The sequence below is a fragment of the Xyrauchen texanus genome, chromosome 1 (genome assembly GCF_025860055.1).
Source record: "Xyrauchen texanus isolate HMW12.3.18 chromosome 1, RBS_HiC_50CHRs, whole genome shotgun sequence".
Taxonomy (NCBI): domain Eukaryota; kingdom Metazoa; phylum Chordata; class Actinopteri; order Cypriniformes; family Catostomidae; genus Xyrauchen; species Xyrauchen texanus.
In genome coordinates, this window is record NC_068276.1 from 52182439 (window position 1) to 52209578 (window position 27140).

General features: G+C 35.2%; 1 protein-coding gene across 2 annotated transcripts in view; it reads left to right on the plus strand.

Moving 5' to 3' along the window:
• The window catches only part of LOC127650500 (ADAMTS-like protein 1), a 177226-nt gene that overhangs the window by 116552 nt on the left and 33534 nt on the right, over positions 1 to 27140 (plus strand). For both annotated transcript variants that reach the window (XM_052135952.1, XM_052135961.1), the window contains 9 exons: positions 2110 to 2237; positions 13899 to 13944; positions 15241 to 15477; positions 17748 to 17874; positions 19411 to 19485; positions 20300 to 20457; positions 25082 to 25193; positions 25454 to 25592; positions 26978 to 27028. In XM_052135952.1, coding sequence (XP_051991912.1) covers positions 2110 to 2237; positions 13899 to 13944; positions 15241 to 15477; positions 17748 to 17874; positions 19411 to 19485; positions 20300 to 20457; positions 25082 to 25193; positions 25454 to 25592; positions 26978 to 27028 — 1073 coding nt within the window. The remainder of the gene's footprint in view (positions 1 to 2109; positions 2238 to 13898; positions 13945 to 15240; positions 15478 to 17747; positions 17875 to 19410; positions 19486 to 20299; positions 20458 to 25081; positions 25194 to 25453; positions 25593 to 26977; positions 27029 to 27140) is intronic.

The following is a 27140-nucleotide window of genomic DNA, read 5'->3' on the forward strand; positions in this document are numbered from 1 at the left end:
AGGTGTCATAGCCACAGTCTTTATCAATTTTGCTAGGTTATTTTGGCCCCTGGCTAGTTTTATGCTCTTCCTTAGTTTAAACCTACTTTTTGGTACTAGCTGATGTAAAATAAAACAGCTGTATCTGCTGTAAAGCTTTATATTTGTTTTGTTTTTGTTGCTATTTTTTTGTTTATTTCATTGTTGTTTTTGATTGTGACAAATTTTTTACCTTGAAAATGATGTGAAAGCTTATTTTCCAGTTTGTGCTAAAAGATCCATGATTGCTAGAACATCCATTACTAATTGTATGCATACTGTAAAGGCTGTCTACAATGGTTTGGGGATGCACAATATAACTTTTTTTTCTGAAGCAGTTCTGTCGTTTTCTATGTTGATACACACAGTACATACAATAATACGCTTTAACATAGTTAGCCTATACATTTGGATTGGATCAGTATCAGCTCCTATACTGAAGATTTTTGACGGATCGGGTATCGGTCCGATGAGCCCGATTCAAATCCAATACTGTGTGTTAGACATGTTCGTTACTGTCAGGCTCAAAAATTTAATAAAAGAACCATTAAAGTAGTTCATATGACATTGAAGATGTACAATAGCTCTGTGAATCACAAATGGCTGTGTTTAATACGTAAATATATAAAATGCACACGCAGCTCCAGTGCGGCAGTGAATGGCGCTGCTCTGTTTACACACATGCGCTCGCGGCTATTTTTAGCCTTCATGCAATATTTGAGCACTACTCACGAACAACATCTCGGATGTAGATGCTCAAAAGTGCAGTTCACTTATAATAATGCATTTAGAATGGAGGAGGTACATTTATAAAAAAAAAAAAACAGAATTTGAATAAGAAGCAAATTAAACATGTGAACTTGCCTACAAGCAGACACACTTACAGGTCTTCTTGGACATTTCAGAATGTTAAAATAAAAGCATGAGGGATTAAAGTTAAAAGTGCACGATTGAGACATATTACTATATTATTATTATTATTATTATTATTATTATATATTGTTATTATTATCATTTGTTTACAAATTATAATAATATTTAAGTTGAATGGGTTCCAAAAAAATAACTGTGTGAATGAAAAGTGAGCTGATATCTTCTAAATAATTTGAACGAAATAAAGAGACCTGAATTCTTTAAAGTCCAGTTGAAAACATTTTGCAAAAAAAAAAACAGCTTCTTTTCTACTGATGACTTATACTGGAATTACTTTTATAGAATTTAGCTGCAACATTATCCAGTATACTAGTTAATAATAAAGTTTTTCTTAATAAGCTAAACATTTATATTGAAATAATGTGTAGTTAGAGGTTTGTGTTTCTTTACATATTAAAGAGTACTACCAATTAGTTCCACACAATAATGTAAAGATATTCTAAACTGATTATGTAAAAAAAACAACTTTGGTATTGGATCGGGATCTGTATCGGACGATACTGAGATTTCAGATACGGAATTGAATTGGAAGAGAAAAAGACTACTGTCTTTTTTACTACTTTTTGACATTTAATTAAAGTGAATGGTGACTCTGAGCTGTCAAGTTTAAAAAAGGACAAAAAATATGGTACAGTTTGAATTTGAATCAAAACCGTTGTTGGTTCTCAAATGTTTTGTTGCCATAAGTCATTATTGCACCATAGTTGCCATTTTTTGATTTTCCTGCTGTAAACATGATGTTGATCAATGATTTGATAGTGAACAAAATATGTTTAAAACTTATTTCAGTAGCTCACTTTCATTTGGAATGGCCCTTTGAGTTGTGTACCCTTCCCGCAATGCCCTTCAATGGTGCAACAAGGCCATTTGGAATTCGCCCTTACTGTAGATTTAGATAGGAAAGTACTACTTAACGAACGAAAATTTGGAATGAGACCATTAGTACGACAACCCAACAAAAAGTGGTGTCGGTGCATCCCTAGTATCTAGATTGATTACCATATTCATATACCATGGTATTTATTTACTTTGTATTTCAAAGAATGTTTTTTTTTTTTTCAGTGATACATTGTATCATGTGTATGTTCATTTGTTGTGTTATTGTTTCTCACTTGTCTGTCTCACTCTTTCTCATTCGGACTCTATTTCTTTCCCTAGAGCTCACGGACAGCGCGTTCAGAGGAAGACAGAGACACGCTCTGGGACGCCTGGGGAACATGGAGTGAATGTTCTCGAACTTGTGGGGGAGGAGCTTCCTATTCACTCAGACGCTGCCTCAGTTCAAAGTATGTCACTTTAGCACTTTAGATTTGAGTTGAAATTATTTATGTGTAAATAAAGAGACATCGGAGTGATACGAGAGACATGAAACTAGCATAGCTAGGTAAGAAATCGTTTGCCAAAGACATCGGTCAAATACCCAGTTTCATAGTCATAATACATAAAGATTTGATCACGAATGCCATGCGTGACCATTTGCAATCAAATATTCTAGAGAGCCATGTAATACATATTAATTATTCAGTCCAAATCACATAAAGGAAATAATTCTTTACCCAAGATCATGAAGCAAGGTAATCACTTCAATGCATCCCCAAATATAAAAAATCTACTCTTGCACAAAATACATCATGTATGGACCTCTTAAAACTCTTTTCACCTTTAGACTAGAGATTGTTTTTTTTTTTATATATATATAAAATGAATGGTTTATGTATCATTGGTCATACAGTGAGTTTGGCCATACAAACATTTCTAGATGGGAAATTATTTCACTTAAGTCCCATAAGAGCCTCAAATTACAGCATCGGAGAAACATCCATGGACAAACTGTAAAAACAAAAATTTTAAATAAAAAAAGCCCCTAAACTGATCAGTTGTAATCCATTCTCTGCAAGTCGATTGGTACTTGACTGCTATCCATAAGTTGCTTAATAATAGAAGTGTATCCCTCTTGTTGTGAATAGCTTATCCCTCACCAGATTAATGTGGAAATCTCTCAGGAGCCTGTACCCTCTCATAGACTATAATAAAAATACTTTAAATGCATTTTATATGACTGTTAAAGACTCTTGGGTCAACAGAGCGATCTATTGTTTTTCCCCCAAAAAACTGGCTCCAGCCTCGGTCTGTATTTTAGCAGACGACATGGCTGGTAAAACTTCATTATTGACAGTGCATAAAGCATGTCCAACAAATCACGGGCCACTTTGTCCAGTTGAAATTTTGAAAAGCCACTTATTTCAAATTGGTAGAAAGAGGTGGTTTAAATAAATGGGGGAACCAATTATTAAGGGATTGCACGGCATGCAAGAGCATGTTTTCCATTGAAATGTTGTCACATTTATTGACTCTAGAATTCCTATTAAGTGATCTCATGTGTCCCACACTTTATGGCTCCTATTGCACAAAATATGTCTCTACTGTTCCAAAGGAGCTTTGCGTGAGAGTTCAAATGTGTGTTGCCTCGACACATCAAGACTTTGTCTAAGTTTAGCAGTCCTGCCACTATGACAGAATCATTAAAAAAAGAAAATGAGAAGTCTTGAGAAATCATATATATATTCTATTCCCACTAAATTATAAAAATGAAGAAGCCCTCAGAAAACAGTGAAAAAACATTTTGTGTTTATTCGACTCATTTAAAATACTATTCCAACAGCAAAATCCAACACTAAATTCTGCTGAAAATGGGCATTTATCTTCGACATGCTTGCCTTGCATTATGATCATTGTACATTAAATATAAAACATGACACATATTCACTGAATCAATGTTAGTGTGTACAGACATATTTATAAATACAATTGAATGAATAGTGCAGGACCAATAGAGCAACCCTAATACCCTGTTCTTAATGGAATTTACCAAAATAAAGTTACTTAACATATTAAAACAGTCAGGACGTTGTTGTAAATAATTAACAGGTAAGCCAAATCTATGAGAGAGAACAAATGCGCTGAAAAGTTGCACATATTTCACGATGTGCATTATCCTATGATCTATCTAATCTGACAGCTGTATGATTAAGAACGTTAACCAATAGATATATGATATAGGATAGAAAAAAATAGGCCTATGAGAAATGTACAATAAACTAAATGTATTTTCTTAAACATGACGTACACAGAAGAATAAAAGATAGTTTAACCAGTTAAGCAGTCGGCACATTGTTGAAAATAGCCATAGCAACTTGCAAGCTATCATTTTGGAAATCAGCTTCCACCACCAAAGTGGTTTCTATAGCTGCTTTGTGTGCTGTGTGTGAGAGGGGTAAGAAGCACTCGCAGCCTGAAGTGAAGAGAAACTTTGTATTCTTCTGCCCAAATATCCTCTTTTTTTAAATTTGTAGTATTTATTGCATTTCAAATGTGTAACATTAACATGATGACAGTAATGTAAGTGCAGCCTTTGTAATAATATAAAGCCAAACGCAAATGTGTAAAATGTTGAACAGTTTAATGGGGAAAAATATTGACCGACTAGTAATTCCAGTGTCGACTAGCAGCATCAGAACCATTTAGTCAACTAGTCTCGCACATCCCTAATTTTAAGTGCGATTGTGGTTTCTGCCTCTAACAATTAATTGAGCGTAACTGACTACCGTATTAATTAGCTACACAGGGCAGCTTTTTGCACACCAATAATCTGGTGAAACTACAGAAATATACAACAAACTAAACAATAGATGTCGCTGCAGTGGCGTGGGCTGTAAAGATGGTGTGAGAATGTGAAGTGTTGTCCTGGCGACCACGGTTCGAATCCACCTTTTGTCCCACTTTTTTCCCTTCCGATTTCCTTTCCACTCTTGATATTTATTTTAAATCTACTTAAAATAATAGATACAAATTATTATAAATGTTGATTTCATCACAGTGATTTGGTCACGGTGAATGTCTGAGAGTGCAGAGAAGGGTTTGATCCGGAGGCGGGGTCTGTCGATCACACTCGTTCCCACGTGAAACCATGGTTACTGTTGTAAATCCAAGGTTATTTTTTTCTAAGGTAAGGTTATGGCTAGGTGTAGGAGTAGGGGTTAATGTAGTTAGTCTGTGGGACTCTAAATAAACACAATAAACACACTGCAGTTAGTATTTAAATGTTTTTTTAAAATATAAAAAAGAGATTACATTCTGCTTCATATTCATCAAATTAAAGTAATCTTAAACTTTACTCAAGTCTGTGAGTCTTACTGATAGAACTGCATATGTTTACATATATCGTATGTGCGCTGCTCTGATCTGTAGTGTGTTACACATACCCTGGTCACACTTGAGGATAACGATACGGTGTTATAGCAGTCTCAGAGCGGTTCTGTGCCTGATGCACATTAATTCATTCCATCTCCTGCTCTGATTATGTGTGTTATACAACAGCTCTGCTCTGAGTTCAGTTCAGTTTGTGTGCATCGCTAACGTGCGCTTTCCGCGCTCTACAGCACTACAGATTAACCTCAGTTGCACATTTGCATAATTCCAAATATGTTTGGCCACAATAATAAAAATCAAAACCAAATCTATACCTATCTATATAAATGTGGACAGAGGAGGAAATTAGAGCATTTCACTATGTATGGAAGGAGCACAAAGCTGTTATCACTTTCACCTTTGCTGGTAACAAACAGAAACAACAGTCTTCACAGTCTTCCTTCAAAATAAGGCTTGATAAAATAATAAGGCTTTTGTCAAAATAAAGGCTTGAGACTGTATACCAATATTGCATGCTAAATTATTGCGGAAATATTTTACTATTGTGCTATATATTACTATCTTGTATTGGAATGAACACCCTACAGAGTAACTCTTTCTAATGGCGGTATATCATGGGCAAAACATGGCTTAATTTTGATCAAAAGGAATCATTTACTAGTCAACATGAGAGCTGCCATTTAACCTAATTTAGTTTTTTTGTTCATTTAAGAATTTATATCAAAGTGGTGGGAACAGGTTTTTTTTGTGCAGCCCTGTTATTAATATTATTAGGGGCCAATCACTGAAAGTGCATAGGCACCTATTGTAATCGTTAGTGTTCTTTTTATTATTATTCTTCCGCCATTGAGTCTATAGCAGCCCATAGAACCATAGGCGGGAAAGTTGTGAAATTTGGTACACTGATAGAGGACAGTCTGAACATTAACTGGAGCAAATTTGGATTCTCTAACTCAAACCCTCTAGCGCCACCAACTGCCCAAATGTAACACGTTTATGCTAATAACTTTTGAACCGTAAGTGCTAGTTTTTTCCTCTGATATCTTGGCTTGAGACAAATATATACATTTTTTGAACACTTCTTTGAACTCCTGCTAGACCGTTTGTCCGATTTGCACGAAATTAAATCAGATCCTCTTCAGACCAGGCTAACAAAAATTATGGAAGTGATTAGTCAAACGGTTCTCGAATAACGCATGAACAAATTCGATGTAGTGCATGCCAAATTGGACGTGAGGCTATATGCTTTAGCATATTCACACCAAACACAACCATGACCTGAGGTTACCTGCACAGTTTTGGCATTGCACTAACTAGTGGTCACGAGATATGAAAAAATTATATTTTTTGCTTATAACATAAATCTGGTCTTGTTAGATTCTGTTTGAGATGCTGAGTCAAAAGATACCAAATTTTCCTATGTCGACCATTTTGGGCATCGCCCATTTTTAATTTTGTTGTAAAATGCTTTATTTTTCAAACACGTTGACAAATCATTATGAAACGCGCAATGTGTCATTGACACAACGCCCTGAAGGTACTCAAAGTTTTGGGATTGATTGCATTACCTATCAGTCAATGGCAGTAGATTTGTTCAGAATGTACTGATTGTGCTCCTAAATTTTTGTATAGTATACTATAATTATATAAATATATTTAAGCATAGCATAGGTGCTGTGACTTTCAATGTTCAGTGCTGTGACTGTCAGTGTTCAGTATTACAGGCTACATGAATACTGGATTGCGCAAACAACAAAAATTAAGTACTTAAAATTAGGCCACTACATTTAGCTTTATCGGCCGATATTCCTGTCCTATGACTCAATCGGTGATCGGTAATTTGGGCCATCGCATAAACCGATCGCTCATGTCACAAAAGACCTGCGGCTCTTTTAAGACTTCAGCAAATACTATCAAAGTATTTCACGACAAACATTTTTTTATTAATAGATCCTGATAAAAGGTGAAATGATCGTGATCGGTATCGGCAGATCAGGTGACAAGAAGACTGGTGATTGGTATCAGTTGTAAAAATCTTGATTGATGTATGCCTATCTATTACATTGTAAAAAATGCTTTGCATTTTAAAATTTACAAACTACATTTTAAATGTTCTGAATGTGCCTGTGTAGTTTAAAAGAGCACTCCGAGTCAGACCTAAAGTATGCTGTTTGAAGTAAGTTTAATTACTGTTTTAAACACCTTTTGCTTTCACTTGTTAATTAATGGTCCTGCTTACATATACATTTTTAAAACTGAAGAAATTCAATTTAATCACTAAATGAATATGAGGTCATAAAACCCCAATCAAAGTTATTAATGAAGAATGTGCAAAATGCTGTTAAAAATAGTTCTTAATGTTTAGCATCTCACACCGTAGCTCATGAACTTCCCAAAAGCAATTCATGTCACTTAACCATAATGAAAAGGCTTTTTCTACAAACTGAAAATGTTACAGCTTGGACCAACACTCCCTTTCCTTGCATGGCAGAGGGAATAATTATGTCTTGTATTTAACAATACAGGGAGTTTTTCTTCTCTGCCTCACTTTGAGCAAAAGCTGCATATTGAATAAACCTTGAGTTGAGAATGTTGTTAATTTGACCTCTGTGAATCTGTGTTAGAGGTGTTTTAGGTTCAGCTCTTTTCAGGGCTTGTTGTTTGGTTTCTGAGTGCAGGGGGCTGTTTGTGTGAACTGACAAGCCCCTGGGGAAAGCTTTTTGTTTTGAAAGTTGGTAGAAAGAGTGCTCGCTGCCTGGGAATCAGAATCAGATCGCCAGGACTGAGTAACAAATCAAGACTGTTAAGGGCACACAGGGCTGCTATATTTGGTACTGAGGGAGAACTGTAAATATTCTTGTGAAGTCCCCCCTCCCATAACCAGCCACATGCACATTTAGAAGGTCTCACATACAGTACAGTATATAGGGAAGAAATCATCAAGCATCTTTCTCTCCCTTTTCTGTTCATAAACATTTTCATGCACACTTTCACTGAAAAGCCAATTAAAATCACATAAGCTAGTGCTGTGGCTGCAGTTGGAAAGTGTAATGGTTACTTCACCAAAAATAAAAGATTTGCCATTATTATTCACCCTCATGTTATGTTGAAGGTACCTGTATGACTGTCTTTGTTTCTGTGTAATACACATTTTTGATGTTAGGCAGTATATTTGAAGAAAAGATGCAATAAAGCTAATGGTGACTGAGGCTAACATTTAGCCTAACTTCTCCTTTTGTGTTCCAAGGAAGAAAGGAAGTCAATACTGTAAATGATAACAGAATTTTATTTTGAGGTGAAGTATCCCTTTAAGAATGCCTTGCAAATGCATTATTATTGAATGTGTTTAATCTTTAAATTAGAAATGTAGAAAAGTATTGAAACATCATAATTAAATTGTTTGTTATGCCTCTACATATTTGGATGGCATTACATGGGTTCAACAGATTGCCTTGATAGACAAATAGCTAAAAAACAAAAACAAATTCCAACATTGTGTTTACTAGCTAAAAGCACATATTTTGGTTTGGCCTACAAATCCTTTGCCATTCTTTGAAAGTCTGTTATTAGACAATCCAAGTGTACCATATGCAAATATTTCCAACCCAAAAATCCTTCTGAATGTCAAACCAATAAATGGAGAATTTTAAAGTCAAAATCAAAACCTAGGTGCTGTAACCATTATCAGTAGAAATTGTCAACCTGCATACTAGTTAGTTGCACCACAGTTAGTAGTTACTACCTGTTAAACATGTGGGGAAAGTTATGTAATTTTTTAGCATAATAACATTACTAAACTAAAAAAAAAAACAATTCATCTGATTGAAGCTAAATAGATAGTTCACCCCAAAATGAAGATTCTGTCAGCATTTACTAACCCTTTGATGCTCTAAACCCAGATGACTTCCTTTCTTCTGGAGAACCTTAAAGGAGATGTTAGGCAGAATGTTAGCCTCAGTCACCATTCACTTTAATTGTATGGAGAGAGACAAATTGCAATGAAAGTGAATGGTGACTTATACTAACATTAAGCTAAACATCTAATTTTGACAGAATCTTTTTAGTACCGTGAGCAACATTCATATAATGACATATTTTGTTAAAGCAAAATAAATATTCCTGTTGTGTTATGGCAATATCAATATTCCTTTGGCTGCCCCTGTGTGTTTGTTACTTATCTCTTTCTCTTTGTAAGGATCTGCAGTTTCATAAATAAATTCACAATTCACAGCATGATTAAATTGGGATTAATGCACAGCAAGGAAAAATAGCTTTCAGTTACTTATGTTAGGTATCTCACTAAAGGAAAAGGCCAGGGGATTGACCGACAGAACTATCACAGTAGTGATTAGGGAGTCACACCTCACTTATAGTCACTCTTATAGGTCCCTTCTTTATTCTCAGCATATCTCTTCTCCGAGCAACTGCAAGAAGGAAAGTGTGGTGATATTCCTCACTCCTGTTATCAAAGAACCAGTGTTACTTGAGTAACCTGAAGTTCTCTTTTTAACAATTGTTCGGTATCTCACTATGGGACATAGACTACTGCCATATTGCAGATATGCTGTCCAAAGCAGACCTGTCAGCCGACTTGTAGTGTCCAATAACAGAAACCCAATCAAATTCTCAAAGAATGGATGGGAAAAACAGGAACACACTTGTGCTTTCACTGTGTTGTTTTATTTGTTATTTTTATAAATTTTTTACCTAATATTGACCTTAAGACATGCCAGTCTATTGCATACTGTGACTCAAAAACGCTCAAATACAAACACAAAGACAACGTTTAGCTTAATTTGGAGTGGTGGTGGTGTAGTGGTCTAAGCACCATAACTGGTAATCTGGTAATCAGAAGGATGCTGGTTCGAGCCTCACAGCCACCATCATTGTGTCCTTGAGCAAGGCACTTAACTCCAGGTTGCTCCGGGGGGATTGTCCCTGTAATAAGGGCTCTGTAAGTCGCTTTGGATAAAAGCGTCTGCCAAATGCATAAATGTAAATGTAATTTAACAAACCAAATAGCTTTCAACTGATTTAATAGCAAGTGATTTTATAAGTAATTTAGTACCAAATTAGGTGTTTTTTCTCTGTTGTGTGATGCTGAAACATCAGTGTTTATTACTTGTGCCAGTTTTACTCAATGTGTCAGTGTCACAATTACTTTTTGACAGTGACACCTCATCTGTTCATTTCACTTATCTCTACACTTTATTATAGATCAGGAATTTCTATCATTCCATTCTCTCTCACTCCCTGCTAAATAATTTCTCAATGCTCTTCTATTACTGTTGGATGTCTTTTCGAAATGGAGAGCATGCATGTGAATTGAAGTTTAGATTGGTACAACAAATACCAACAACACGAAAGCTCGTCAGTCATTCGATTTATAGAAAATCGTATGCACATAAAGACAACTCCTGATGGCATGCAGGTCAGTCATATTACTTGAAACACAGGGAGGCACTAGAACACTGAGAAAAATGAGACATCATTCATGATAGAGATGTTGTTTTTTGTGTTCTAGATGTTTAAGAATGTTGCTAAAGCAGACTACAAAAGTCTCTAAAATTTTCGCTAAAGTTGGCATCACTGCTTACGCTTTTTTATGCTCTTCGGCTTTTCCGTCATTTCTCTGTTGCGTCTTTGCATTATTAAGAACACTTTTTAATTTTACTTTCCTCATTTTATACTCAGCTTAATTATGCTTGGCCAACATTCTCAGTTAAATAATGAAATCTTTATTTTGACTTAACAAGAACATAGTGGTGAATTGCTCATGCGCAGCAACTCTCTGCTTGAGCAGCGAGCAGTCTGCTCCAGCTCTCGCTCGCTTTGTAAACTGGCCACCCTTTTCCACTGACCTGAAAGCAAATTAGTAGAGAGGGGGGCATTAGGTTACAAATGGGAAGCATTTATCAGCCATAATAATTAAACCTATCATCAATTTCCTATTTGCATTAAAACATTTATCTAGACTTGAAGTATATCAGTTGGTTCTCAGTTATACGGGTTGGTACGCAATTGTACCACGGTTCATCTGATTTGGAAGTCTAGCGACGCATCTGAAGTATCTGGTTTAGCAGTGTCAAATACACAACCTCGGCTAATGTACCTGTATGTCTCTGTAGATGGAAACAGCTCAATGGACAGAGCAGCATGAGCAAAAAATCTAAAGCTCGAGCTCTTAAACTTGCAGTTTGTGAGAATTTATGAGAAGTAAGGCACTAGAAGCGGAAACCATTATAATTCAGCTCTGAATTCTACATCACCACCTTTGAATTTACTCTAGTAACACTAACTGTACTTTTGTATGGACCTACAGAGCTGAGATATTCTTCTAAAAATCTTTGTTTGTGTTCTGCTGAAGAAAGTTATACACATCTGGGATGACATGAGGGTCAGTAAAAGATGAGAACATTTTTATTTGTGGGTGAACTATTTCTTTAACTTGCATTCTCAGGCAAGCATATTTCATGCATTATAAACCACCATTATAAATATATTTTATGCATTATAAACCACCATTATAAATATATTTTATGCATTATGGCCACAGTTTACAGGGCTTGCACATTTTGCATGTATTAATGTAAAAACTTCAGTCATGGAAACCTTAAAATTACATCTGATCTATAATGTGGAACATGAGTCATATCAATGACAAGCATACAGGCATTACCAGGATTTATTTAATGCATGTACCCAGCCACTTTAGATCGCCATGCATTTTTTAACCAAGATACATGTGCTTTTGCATATGCTGGCCATCATTCAGAGAAGTTATGCATCCATTTGGGAACAGATTCTCTCAGTTGCATGATGTCACAATTATATCATGTTCACCTTCTTCAGTTAGACTCTTTCCAAGCCATTTCTGATGCTCAGTTGACGCTATGCAATAGCTTTGTTCACACTGCACGTAAATCTGATTTATTTTTTAAATCCGATTTTTGGGACTGACTATTCACACTGTCATTTTTCAAAAAATAAAATCTGTTTGTTCAGAGAGTGTAGTCAATATCCAGTATATACTTATGCATTAAGAATGCATTAGCACAATACCAAGAGATGTAGCTTAAGTGTGTCAATGTGTCATTGTTTAAAGAGAAGATGGAATATTTAAATTTTGCCTCTTCTACTGTCCATCATGACACTCCAGAAATAAGCGTTAGAGGTATTACTGTAATTGTTAAACATGCATATGTTGTGTCTAAACCACACACTCATTTGCTCATTTCTTATTCAGTGCAAAGTACAACATGTGAGAGAAAATTTGTGAATTGAGACAGATGCTGACACTTCTGTGCTTTCTGTCAGGTTGCATCCTGAATGATGAAAAAAACCCACTTGAAATCCAATCTGACTCTTCAGACTAGGGCTGTCAACTGAAGAGAAACAAAAGCTTTCTAAATTCTAATTAAATAAATGTTTTAAATTGACGTTATTTCCTTAGTCCACAGTATGGTGCATTTAATACATATAACCATGTAGCACTGTGGTATATTATTGCAAAGAACATTTCTGGCTGTTAAAAAAACATTCCATTTTAAACTAAAGTGCATAAAATAAAAACATTTTAGTCAGTTCATATTATCAAATTTGAAGTCTAAAGTAAAACGAGGGGGAAAACACTTCAATAGGCAGTTCTGTGTTAACATGGTGTTACGCTTGCGCTGGTGCCACAGTACCTATATACAGCCATGGCCAGATGTATTGGCAGTGACATAAATTTTGTGTTTCGCAAAGTTTGCTGCTTCAGTATTTGTAGATAATTTTTTCACATGTTTCTGTGGTATACTGGAAAACAATGATAAGCATTTCATAAGTTTTGAAGGCTTTTATTGGCAAAAACATTAAATATATGCAAAGAGTCAATATTTACAGTGTTGACCCATGCTATTCAAAACCCTTTTACTATTACTTTCTCCTGTTGATCATAAAACGTAATTTTTTTAAATCTTAACGCAGCTCTTGTCAGCTATTTCTTAGTGACCAGGGGCTGTTAACCTTATATGGAAAAAAATAAATAAACTTCATAAAAGTATCATACATGTTTTCCATATTTTCTGCACTCTAAAGCCATACGGTAACTTTTTATGAGGAACCGACCAAAACGGAGTCATAGTTGACTAAAAATCTTAGACTTCGCCTTCTATGTTGCATCTAACCTGTGTCTGCACCCAGATTCAAAAAGGCTTCAAAAGACTTGGAATATATCATATGAGTCATATAATTTTATAGTGTTTATTTTGTCCATTTTGGAGCTTGCCAGACATGGTTACTTTGAACTGTCATTATAGGCCAAGAGCTATGTAAAAACAATAAAAAAAAGTACTTTGTACTTTGTAAAAAATGTACCGCATATATGCCTGGAACACGTAAATAATGACAGAATTGTTTATTTCTGGGAGAACTTTTACTTTAATAAAAAGCTGATGACAGGAATTTTATGTACATGACTGAAGTCAAAGCTCTGCCTTTGATTATGCTACCTTGTTCAATGGAATGCTAAGCTGACTCTCATCTATCTCTTATCACCACTATAGCTTCAATCTTAAAGGAATTCTCACCTGAAAACACAGTTAATTTAGAAAATGCCAAGTACATCTCCCACTATGAAAGACTAGATAGAGGAATAGCTTTTAAAGTGTTTGGATGGTGTAACACTTTTAGAATGTCATGTCTCAATGAAACTATTTAATAGATGTCTTATATGGAAAATTCTTTCTTCTTCTCAGAACTTGTGAGGGACAGAATATCAAATACCGCACATGTGGCAATGTGGTAAGTGAGCAAACTTGCATGCTTTGTGATATTTTTGGTTTATTAACTTTTACAATGATCGTATCAGATAGTATTACCATGGCACTTTGATACATACTATAGTACTGAATGATCACATATTCATTTACCATTGTATTTACATGGTACTCCATCGTACTTCAACGAGTACTCTGGTACTATCATGGTAGAAGTCCAAAACAACATGTTAGTTCCATTCTAAGTTTTGGAACTGTTTGGTTCTGTCATTTTCTTTACCCATCATAATGTTGTTCCAAACCTGTATGAAATTCTTTTTTTCTTCTGTGGAACACAAAAAAGATGTCACGCCCCAAAAAGGAACCTTAAAACACTATAAAAGTATTTAATTTGATTCATACACTGTTGTCCAGGTTTATGATTTGGTCAATTGTCCAATTGACAATCACAATATCTTCATATGGGATAAGTCATTTACTGATAATCTTCCCCTTTGCTGCTGCTCTCAAATTTTTTTTTTTATCCCAAATATTAAAATTGGTGCATCACATTATCTTACAACATATGTGGGATCCAATGGCATTTAGACATCAACGATGTTGCAACGCATGACGCCTTTTTTGGGATCTGAACGCAAATGCAATTAGGATTTCAGAGTTTCGGCGGGAAGATTATCAGGGAACAATTACTTAAATTTTTGTCTGTTCCAATTCAAACCTATATTATGGCATTGGAAGACTTGGAAAATAATACATTAGTCATATGGACTACTTTAAAGGAATGTTCTGGGTTTAATACAAGTTAAGCTCAATCGACAACATTTGTGACATAATGTTGATTACCACAAAAATTAGTTTTTGGAGTATTTTAACAGAGAAATGTGAAGATTATAATCTTATACAAATTTTTCACACTTGTTTATGTCTTGTGGCTAAACTTTTGAAAAAGTGAGTATTTTAACATTAAGAAATTGGCCCCCATTCTCTTCCATTGTAAGTGCCTCACTGTAACCTTGATTTGTGCTTTTTCTAAAGAAAAGGAGGGTAATCAACATTATGTCACAAATGCTGTCGATTGAACTTAACTTATATTGAACCCAGAACATTCCTTTAATAGTGGTGTTTTTGTTATTTTTTGAATATTGGCAGCTGTGGTCACTATGAACTGTCAATATATAAAGATTTGCATGAGGGTGATATAAAGAACAACATGAGGGTGATTCATTAATGACCGAATTTATTCTTTTAATGCTCCACAATTCTTCTGCCTATATTTTGATTGTTCCAACCTCACATTGAGCTGTGTGTTATTCATCTTCAGGACTGTCCACCAGATTCTGAAGACTTTCGTGCTCAGCAGTGCTCGGCTCATGCTGATGTGCGCTATCAGGGTCACTACCACGAGTGGCTTCCTGTGGATAATGACCCTGAAAATCCCTGCGCCCTCAAGTGCCGAGCTAAAGCCACTGGACAGGTTGTAGAGCTGGCACCTAAAGTGCTGGATGGGACACGATGCTACACAGAGTCTCTCGACATGTGCATAAATGGAGCCTGTCAGGTCAGCTCTCTTTTGAGCTTCTTTTACTGTAATGAACTGAGTAATAGTGAGCCAGCCTAATGATGACACAATTACAGTTGTATGTACAGTGGCCCAAAAATTATTTGAACACTTATATCACACTTCAAAATGTCTTTCATTACATTAGATAGCAAAATATCAAACCAAGTTGCATCTGCAAGCAAATTACCCTAGACCTCCTAGACCTATGACCAACTGGTCCCAAGGTCATATTTAGTGGATGTATGAAGTCACTTCCCATTAAATTCACAGAGGTGCCAAAGAGTAGTAACCAAATGTGTAGTTCATCACATCAACCATGAACAATTTCTTTTAACGTTTGACAACTAGAAGGTATCCAAACACATGTTGTCCTTATTTTGAGCAGTATATCGATTTGTTTAGAATTTGAAGTCTAACATTCGTAAAAGTCTGCTTGTGCTATCTTTCTTATAAGTGCGGCTTAAAAGGATAGTTCACCCTAAAATGAAAATTCTCTCATGATTTACTCACCCTCTTGGCATCCCAGATGTGTGACTTACGTTTTTCTGCAGAACACAAATTTAGATTTTTAATAGAATATCTCAGTTCTGTTGGTCTATTCATTGCAAGTGAATGGGTGCCAACATTTTGAAACTCCAAAATTAACATAAAGGGAGCATAAAATTAATCCATATGACTCCAGTGTTTTAATCCATATCATCAGAAGTGATGTGATAGGTGCGGTTGAGAAACAGATATGCAATTTTTATAATAAATTCACCTCTCTGCCCAGTAGGGGGCGATATGAACGAAGCATGTGAATCACCAAAAACAGAAGAAGAAGAATGGGAAAGTGAAAGTGTGATTGATTGAGCAGGAATGAGACTAATAATAATAATAGTAATAAAATACGTAAATATTGATCTGTTTCTCACCCACACCCTCACTGTTTCTCACTTCTGAAGACATGGATTTAAACAGCTGAGTTTAAATCCATGTAATAATCGCCTAGATTACTTTTATGTTGCCCTTATTTGGATTTTGGAGCTTCAAAATTTTGGCACCCATTTACTTACATTATATAGACCTACAAAGCTGAGCAATTCTTCTAAAAATGTTCATTTGTTTTCAGTAGATGAAAGAAAGTCATGCACATCTTGGTTGGCATGAGGGTGAATAAATGATGAGAGCATTTATTTTTGTGTGAACTAACCCTTTAAGTGCATACTTGTCCTAATCATCATAGCATGACAGAGCAAAATAAAATAGGTCTTGCATTGTTACCTAAAGCTCTGTCATGATGTGAAAAATCTGTGACTGCTAGAAATCAGTCAGTGAATGATGGAGACCAGGCTTTAGTTAAAGGAATAATAAACGTCTGACAGAAACTTTCCAGTCACACAAACAACTTTCTTTGTTTCTCTCATACTACTTTGCTGGTTGTGTGAGTTTATAGTAAATATCTTTAAAATAATTTAAATAATATTGTCTTGATTCAGAATGTCTTTTTCATTTCAGAAAACAGGAAAAAGAGGCCAAACGCTTGTTAAAGGAATGTTCTGGGTTCAAAACAATTTAAGCTCTATTTACAGCATGCCACAGATGCTTTCTTATTGATTATTACCACATTGTCTTATTGATTGTTGTTTACAGACAGTCATTTTGACTCATCCATCAGTGTATAAATACAAAATTGTGTGATGCATTTAGAATGGATATGGGGCAATGGCTTATACCTTGGATAAACAATATGTGGCATGAAATTTAAATGCTTGAAGGAATAGTTCACCCAAAAATGAAAAATCTATCATTATTTATTCACCCTCATATTGCTTCAAACCACTATGATTTACTTTCCTCTGTCAATAACATAAAAATACTTTATGGTCTTGCTTGTGTTCAGACCAAACATCATGATGTCAAACATGTGCTGCAGTCGCCACTTTTGATTTGGGCACTGCAAACTGGCATTTCAGAGTGAATAACAATATGATTCAATGGCTTCAGAAGACTTGGAATATAGTGCACGAGTCATATCGACTATTGTTTTTGTCCTTTTTGGAGCTTGATGGCACTAAGTGGCCATTCACTTTCATTATATTTTCATTACAGTAACATTTTTGTTTTTGAGTTTAAGGAAGAGAGAAAGTCAAACAGGTTTGGAGCAACATTAGCATGAGTAAATGATGAGAGAATTTTTGGTGAACAATCTCTTTAACCTGTATTGAACATAGAACAGTCCTTTAAACAGTTTTGTATGAGTGACCTCTCCTGTTGTTTTTTGGCAGATTGTTGGCTGTGACCATGAATTAGGGAGCACAGCTAAAGAGGACAATTGTGGAGTGTGCAAAGGAGATGGATCCTCGTGTCGTCTTGTAAGGGGGCACTACAAATCCCAACATGCCACTGGAAAGAGTAAGATTTTTTTTTTCTTTTTTGTCCGGTTAAAAGGGGTAAAATTCTCTCAACATTTACTCACCCTCATGCCTTCTCAGATGTGTATGACTTTCTTTCTTCTGCAGAACATAAACTGATTTTTAGAAGAATATTTCAGCTCTGGTGGTCCATACAATGCAAGTGAATGGTGACTAGTACTCAGAAAGTCCTAAAAGAACATAAAGGCAGCAAAAAGTAATACATACGACTCCCGTGGTTAAATCCATATCTTCTGAAGTGATATGATAGGTGTGGGTGTGAGATACAGAGAAATATTTAAGTCATTTTTTACTGTGAATCTATACTTTCACTTCAACATTATAGTGAGGAAGTCACTTTCGTATTCAGCCACCTACTGGTTGGGGCTGGTCAAATGTGGAGGATTTACAGTAAAAAAATGATTAAAATATTGATCTGTATCTCACTCACACCTTTGATATAGCTTCATACGACATGGATTTAACCACTGGAGTAGTATGGATTACGTTTATGCTGCCTTTATGTCCTTTTTGGAGCTTCAAAGTTCAGGCCAACATTCACTTGCATAGCTGAAATATTCTTCTAAAAATCTTTGTTTGTGTTCTGCAGAAGAAAGAAACTGATACACATCTTGGATGGCATGAGGGTCATAAATGATGAGAGAATTTTCATTTTTGGGTGAACTATCCCTGTATCTTTCATTGCACATGATTTATACCAGTGTAAATTTTACAGTTTCTGTCGCAGTTGTTGTGCTACTTCATAAAACTGTGATTAGTCAAATGATTTCTTTGAATTTTCAGTAATAAGGTACATACTCTTTATGAGTAGCTGTGCCTTTTTACATGACAAGGTTTTAATGACCTTGTCAAGCTACCTAAAAATGTATTCATGCTCTTTAGGTAAAAAAATATTTGGCTTTTCTCATGCAGAGTCACAGTTGGTTTAACAAGCATATGTGATTGATTTTAGCCCTTACACACCTGTTTTATGCTTAATACAGACTCAAAGCTTACTGTCCACATCGAAAGGAAATGAGTTTCAGTCCCTTCCCTAGCCTATAGTGAAACCCTTCTGTTATTTATAACTTTACCCTGACATTATGTTACTTATGGGCAGTGGCGAAGGATGTGTTTCCATTCATCTCTTGAATCTAAATGGAGTGCATTACTTTTGACACTTTAATTTATAATACTTAATTGTTTAGGAAGCAATGTGAATGGGCCGCTGAGTTAGGACTGCACCAAAGCCCTAACTAAAACTGTCTGTCATTAGCTTTTTTGGGGACTCTGAGAAGGAAGGGGGTGTATTTCATGTGTTCTCAAGGCCAAACTGAACAAATTAAATGACAAACTGCAAAAAACATCCCATAGAGGCTGTAATCAACTCATTGCACCTTATTCTGGTTTTGTTTCCTATTGTTCTCAGTTTGTCTCTGCTGAGCCCTAGGGCATATATTGATTAAATGATTACATCTGACTTCAATATAAGTTTCATTCCTCTCTCACAATATCTCGATTCTCTCTTTTTCCACAGCTGAAGACACTGTGATCATTGTTCCGTATGGAAGTCGACATGTTCGCTTGGTTCTAAAAGGCCCGGATCACTTGTGTAAGTCTTGGTAGGTCCAGGGGCTTCCATTTAGACCTCAGAAGATAGTCAGTGGGTTTTGTTGCTAGTTTCTATAATAGCTGTATCAAAATGCAATTGCAACAGAAAAACATATGTACTGTAAGGAATCCAATGCAACCTGTCATTATCACTTGATAGTATTGTGTAATTATTTTGATTTAAATGGCATTTTGCCTTATCAGTGATTCAGAGGTTGCTGTGGTTGAAAATTAGCTGCATGCTGTGAAATTATTATTATTATTATTATATGCAAAATTAGCTGCATGCTGTGAAATTATTATTATTATATGCAAAATTAGCTGCATACTGTGAAATTATTATTATTATATGTAAAATCATATAACATTACTTATTTTAGGCTGTTAGTTTGGCATGCACAAGATACAATTAGACATGGTTGAAATTTGTCATCAGTGTCTTGAGAGCATCCAGGCCACTTCTCCAAAAAACCTTTCCAGTGGAAGACTCTTAAGAATAATTACATTAATTTTCAGTTTGTTCAGTTTTGTCACCATCCAACCATTATTCCCTCGAAGTGGTGATTGAATATTCTGTGTATGATTCAGAGCTTTCCATAAATATTCAAAGTAATTTCAGAAACATTTAAATGGTTTGTAATTTTCATCCATTTTACTAGGCATGTGTATTTTTCTAATCTGGTCAACAAACCTGGAATAACCTCATAGTCGAGCAGTTACAGATAAATCAATCATGGAACGTCTATCATCAAATCCGAATAAAAAATTAAACACTGCCATGGTGTAACCAGATATATTGATCTCATCACTTGTAGTTCTGGAAAGTAAGACTCTTCAAGGCCTGAAGGATGAACTCTCTCTGGATGAAACCAGGCAGTATGTTTTGGAGAACACCACTGTGGACTTTCAACAGCTCTCGGATAAGGAGGTCCTGAGAATAACTGGACCACTCGGCGCTGACTTCACTGTCAAAGTGAGATGCGACCTAATAATTCATACTCTGAATAGTGGAAATATTTTTGTCTTTTTTTTTTGTATTTCAGAGAAGCAATTGTTGGAAGCATACGGAAGTAATTTAGCTGAATACCATTTGCCAGTCAGTCTGGATCAGGTTCACTTTTGTTTGAATTTAAACTTTCTCTGATCGTGCACATTCCAGGAATCTTCTGTTGATTGTTTATTTCCAACATTGTTCAAGTAGACTCTGTGTTCTTTAACTTGGAATGATGATTGTTTCTGTTACTTTTTAGTGGAGATTTGAAGGAGGCTAAAACAATTGCATGCCAGAGCGTTGTGACGCATCTTCCATTCTGTGGGAAAGCCTTAAATTTTACCTTTCATTGGAACTTGGTTAGGTTCACTGTTGCAAACTTATGAACTTGTCGGAAAAATACAATGCTGGTCCCCTGTGTATCTTACATATAGTTTCTAAAATTTGGAGTATACCCAAATATTACAATTCTGTCATAATTTACTCTGTATGAATTTATTTCTTCTGTGGAACACTATAGGTACATTTGTGAAAAATAGCTTAGCTGTTCTTTTCCTTACACTCAAAAATATATTTTTAAGATTTAAGCATTTCAATTTCATTAAAAAATTCCATCAAATTGAACTGTGTAGTGGTAAACTAAATTTTATTAATAAAACTTTAAATATTTAACTTTTTTTTATTTATTTTACAAAAGATCACTCAATTAAATTTGATGGAATTTTGTTCTAAAATTGAAATGCATAAATCTTAAAACCATTTTTTTCATGTAAAATGAAGGTGATTGGGGATTTAAAAAAAGGACAATCAATATAAAGAATATTTTTTTTAAAACATAAAAGCATCATATGATTTGTGCATAATATTGCAAGTTTTTTGAAGCCATTTGATAGCTTTTTGAGGAGCAGACCCAAATGTAAGTAATTATTCACTGAAAATCTTCCCCTCTACTAAAGCTCTGACTACAAAATGGACTACAAAAGTCTTATGGATTCAAAAGTATTGGAATACAGTGCACAAGGCTTATTGACTAATTTCATGTTACTTATGATACTTTAATGTTTTGTTTTGGAGGTTAACAGACAGCCCCAATCCCCATTTACTTTCAATGGATGAAAAAAGAATCAAGTATATTCTTATATTAAAAAATCACATTTTGTGTTTCACTGCAGAAAAATCATACATGTTTGGACATTTCAATGTTGAAAGAATTTTCATATTGGGGGAACTATTAATTTAATTGAGATTTTAACTAAATAATTCTTCATATCCCGAATAGAAGGTGAAAATACAGTCAATGTTGGCTCCTCTGTTCCAAAAAGGTACAGCCCTTTGGAGGAGTACAAGCATGTGGTACTGTCCAGGAATAGACAGCTGGACACATACTTTCAAGAGCATTTAAATTTCATATTTATTGCCAAACAGTTATACAGTAGATGGCTTTTGAGCTGAGCGCACATCCTTTCCTATCTGTCTCCTTCTTTCTCTCTCTGGCACATACTCCTCCTTCATGCCAGTATAAGGCTCATGAGGGTAATAGGAGAGCTGGAGATGCATGGAAAACACTATGAATAATTGTGCACTCACTCAACACTTTGGAGTCCCCTGGCAGCTTCATCTATCTCTATATACAACTTTTCACCCCAGCTTCTAATAGATTATTGGATTCCTGGCTAATATCCACTGACCGACTGTGGTTTTAATCCATTGTATGAGGAACCCCCTATATTAAAGTGCTGGCTATCAGAGATTTATGGAAACAAGAAAAGTGGACAGCCATTCAAACTGACACGGTCCACATATGGAAAATGGCAGGGAAAACAAGTCCACCCACAACTCGGAAACATGTCCAAATAACACAGTAAATAGGAATGTAGGAGACAGAAATCTGAGAAGTAATAAGTGCCTAATTTTCTAATCTGACACCAGGAAGACAGCCAGTTCGTAGATCTTGAAGAGGCTCGTGGAAAACTCATTAAAAACAGTCAAGACAGTTAAAGCCTTAAAGTAGAGCTTCTTTCAATTTTTTCTTATATTTGGATGCCTAATTACAAAATCTGATCACTTAAATTATCAATTTATTTGCATGTGCTTCCTGCATTGTTTTAAAACCCGATTTACTAAAGTAATTAAGCAAATCGGGCAACAGTGCCCACAAAATCTGTGCTGAATGCAATTTTTTTTCAAATCTTTTAGGTCATTTCTGAGTTCTAGGTTGGGGAGGATGCAACAGACTATAACAATTTGGCATACTTTGCTGTGACTGTTCAACATTGCTTTACCATTATTAACCAGAAACATGAATCATCTCTTAAGAATCCTGAAGGTGCATTAATAGTGCAAAGTAAAAGTGGGAAGTTAATTGCATCAGAAAAATAGCACTGAGTTTTGTGAATATAGCGCAGTGCTATTTCAGAGCATTTAGCCACTGGTTAAACTGGATTGAGGTCGAATAATGAATAAGGTGCTAGTTTTTGCGCTGAAAAACTGTGCGCAAAAGTGGCACCAATGTATATTTAATTTATTTACCCCTTAGTGTCATTAACGTTGCACTTCCATATTAACTTCTATTTAAAAGTGAAGTGAGAATATCTTGTTTTATGTTAAAATATAAAACAATTTACTGTTTCAACTAATTTCCTGCGTAAAAGTGTGATCAAATAATCAGTTGTTTTCAATATACTTTCTTTTGTAGCTCGAGACACATAACACATCTGTGTTGCAGCACGCTGTATAATTTTTGGCACAGCACAAATTAACCTCATATTGGAAGTACTTTCAAAATCCCTCAGATGGATTGAATTTCATTCATTCAGCCTGATGAATGATTAGGATCCAAAAAACCCTCGAACGGTTTGTCGCACAACCCATCTGGGACTAACAGGGAGTCCGAGAGGAAACGTGTGTTTTTGAGTGCATATTCTGCAAACTTATGTTTTCAATAGATTGCTTTATTAACAGATGAAAGCCTGGAGGTGGTTGGTGTTTCACCCCGCTCCAGGCTTGGCTCAGTGGGGATGCACGGGGAGCGATATCTTACCGTGCTATGAAACACTTTTGTCACTGCCAAGGAATGCGACCAGTTTCACAGGTTTATTTGTGTAAGCACCCCTCCTCCTTCAACAAATCCACTTTCTGTACTCTCTTGAAAGAAGGGGATTTAAATTTGGATGTTTTTTTGTTTTGTTTTTACACTTGGGGCATAGCAGCAGCGGTTCATACTGAGTTATACTGAAGCCTTAAAGGGATAGTTCACTCAAATGTATAATTCTGTCATCATTTACTCACCCTCATGTTGTTCCAAACCAGTATGACTTTCTTCTGTGGAACACAGGGGATGTTAGGCAGAATGACAGCCTCAGTCACCATTTACTTTCGATGTATAGAAAAAATATGCAATGAAAGTGAATGGTGACCTATTGACATTGCTTTGACATAAGTTCTCCTTTTGTGTGCCATGGAAGAAAGAAAGTCATGCAGGTTTAGGAAACAATACGGTAGAGTAAATGAAGACAGCATTTTAATTTTGGGGTGAACTATACCTTTTAGAGTCTTTGAGGCGAAGCCATAGCATGTGAATGTGAAGGGGTCAAATTCCGTTCACTGTCAGTGTTTTGAGGACAATGAGTTTTTAAGCATTCAGTGTCCTTGGGTGTTATAAATCTGCATTTCATTAGCATGTAAGAGGTCATTGCAACCACTGTGTCATTAGTCTTTTGAGAAATAAGAATTGTTTTTCGTGGAGTGCATTAAATTCTAGAGCTGCTGTTGGCTTGTTGGTGGGATGCCACATCACTGTCTTTATGAGGCTTTAGTCTGTCAAAGCAGAGGCACGTCTATAATCCTCCTCACAGATTGCTGGAATAGCTGACCCTTATGAATAGCAAAAGATCTTAAGATTGTTTGGATTTGTGAGCGCAAATGTTAAATCAGCTCAACCTTGATTTGAAAGGCTTTTGATTGTGATTTCTAAGAGCTCTGAGAGACATGTATATAGCTTTTATATAAACATTTTCATGTGAGACATTACTTCATTTCTGTGCATTTCAGATTCAAAAAATCTACATCTGCCTTGATTACATTCATATCAAACTAAAAATTGGGGGTGGTCCTGTCATTGGAAAAACTTATTAAGACACATGTATAATCATATCCATAACCACTCCCTTACCATATGTCAAAAACACTGTGTAGTGCACTTTCTCACACAAATAGTCCAAAGTGATGCAGTGAAGGTCATGGAAGTGTTCAAATTGTTTCAATGAATATCTTCCAGTTGAATGATTAAAGGGCCTTTATGGGCAGGTTTCCTCTGAATTTGAAGGCCTGCTATTCATAAATGTCTTTTTCTCTCTCATTGTAATTAAATATTTTGGCTCATTTGATAATAATTTAATCTATGAAAAGCATTCTAGCATTCTAAGCTTCGTTTAACACATTTTCACCCATTTAAATCCTTTCTATAGGTTTCTTTTCACAATCAGTGCAAAAAATTTGAACAAAGTGTGCAGATTTCATCTGGGCATCTTGACATGAAAAACACAACATAAAATACACATCTTTTTATATTTCATAAAAAAAAGCTGCCTTGTTTTTGTATCTTTAGGTAAAATACACAAATGGAGTAGACAGCGTGATACAGTTTATTTTCTACCAGCCCATAGTCCATCGCTGGAGAGAAACTGACTTCTTTCCTTGTTCGGTCACCTGTGGAGGGGGTAAGAGACTTAACCAATCAATAACCTACAATAACTCACTCATGCAGTTTCATCAGTATTCTCAGCATACATTGTATGACTACTGAAATGACTTGTGGAAATTTTGGGGATTGTAAAGGTTTAAGATCAGAGTTAGGTAGGTTTAGGATTAGGTTTCAAGTATCAGGATACCAAGGCTATCTTACCTTCTAATTGCCTCATATCATTGTACAAGTGTTGCAACATAACATAGATAATTCTCTATGTTTCTTTTGACACAGGGTATCAACTGACATCAGCAGAATGTTTTGACCTTCGGAGTAACCGCGTGGTGGTAGACCAGTACTGCCACTATTACCCTGAGAATGTTAAACCCAAACCCAAACTACAGGAGTGTAATATGGACCCATGTCCTGCAATGTGAGTGGGTGCCAACACAACATATAATAGACATGAAAATGCAATGTTTAACTTTTTTTATTATTAAAAAACACTAGCAATCAAAAGTTTGTGCACACCCAGTCATTCTTTAATATTGCTAGTTTCAACATTTTAGAATAATAGTGCAGTCATCAAAACTATGAATCAACACAAATGTTAGTATGTGAATTATACAGTAGTGTAAAAAAGCATTTCATGCTGTTGGTAATTTAAGGGGCTACTTCTACTTGACTCTTTAGGGGTGTGCAGTGAAGCCATTATCTGTATCTGTATTTGTATTTGTTCATATGACCTCTATATTTGGAAATGATCTCTGTATTTGGAGAGAGCCGGGTGTGGGCGGGGCTTAAACCGGAAGTGCGTTAAAACTAAATGAAAGACCCATTTTTAAATGTTACTCTTACGTTTATAGTTTCTTTTAATAAAAAATGCCTTTTCACAATAATAGTCTAATAATAATAATAATAATAATAAAAATTATTATTATTTAATTAAATGTTAATTTAATAATAATAATAATAATATTTAAAATTATTATTATTTAGTTAAATGTTAATTTAATTTGTTTTATTACACATTAACTGTGGAATATCTTGTTAACTTTGGTTTCTCCTGGTATTTCAGATATGAATATCTGCCTAAACAGTCTGTTCATATATAATAACAATATTCTGAAGGCAGGATGTGTCAAGCTAAATGTGAAATATCAAGCACTCATTTTGCAGTGAATAATAAATACAAATTCAAGCATTAAAATAAATCAGTATATCCTACAAACAGGTGAATGTCCCATAAGTCTGTCAGGAATTTTTTGCAATAGGGCACCATTATTTAGGTAAATTATAATAATATTAATAATACTACTACTACTAATAATAAAATGTTCCATTTATACAGTGCCTTTTCAGAGCTCAAGTACATGTAACATTCTCAAATTTAGCACATTTTAAAGTTTAAAAAGAAAGACCAAGTTTCAGCTCCTTTGTTTTACATAAGCAGGAATATTCTGAATAGATAAATACTATATGGAGCATTTAAACCTTTATGGAGGAGCATCTTAACCAGATAATTACTTCAATCGCTGATGTGAATATAAATGTAATATCTGCTTTTCCTTCACTATCTGTTCTTCATCCATTTCTAAAATAGTTGTCAACAAAACTAATTTCTAGCATTAATGCATAAGCCTTTAGATCAAAAGCATGATTTAAATCATTGTGTCCAATCCTTTGTAATGTCAAGCTATCCAAATGTTTACTTCTGTAATATAAAATAAGATAAGATAATCATTTTAAATAAGCCTGCATATTTTATTTCATCTAGTATTACATTATTCTAATATCTTCATATTTTTCTTTTTTCAGTGATGGTTACAAGCAGATTATGCCATATGACCTTTACCACCCTTTACCACGGTATGTATTTCACCTTTCCTCCGATAATATGCTGTAGTTTTTCTTTGGCCTGCATCTGATCTCAGAGTCCATTCCAGCTTTCCAGTCCACCTGAGACTGAGTTTACGGAGTA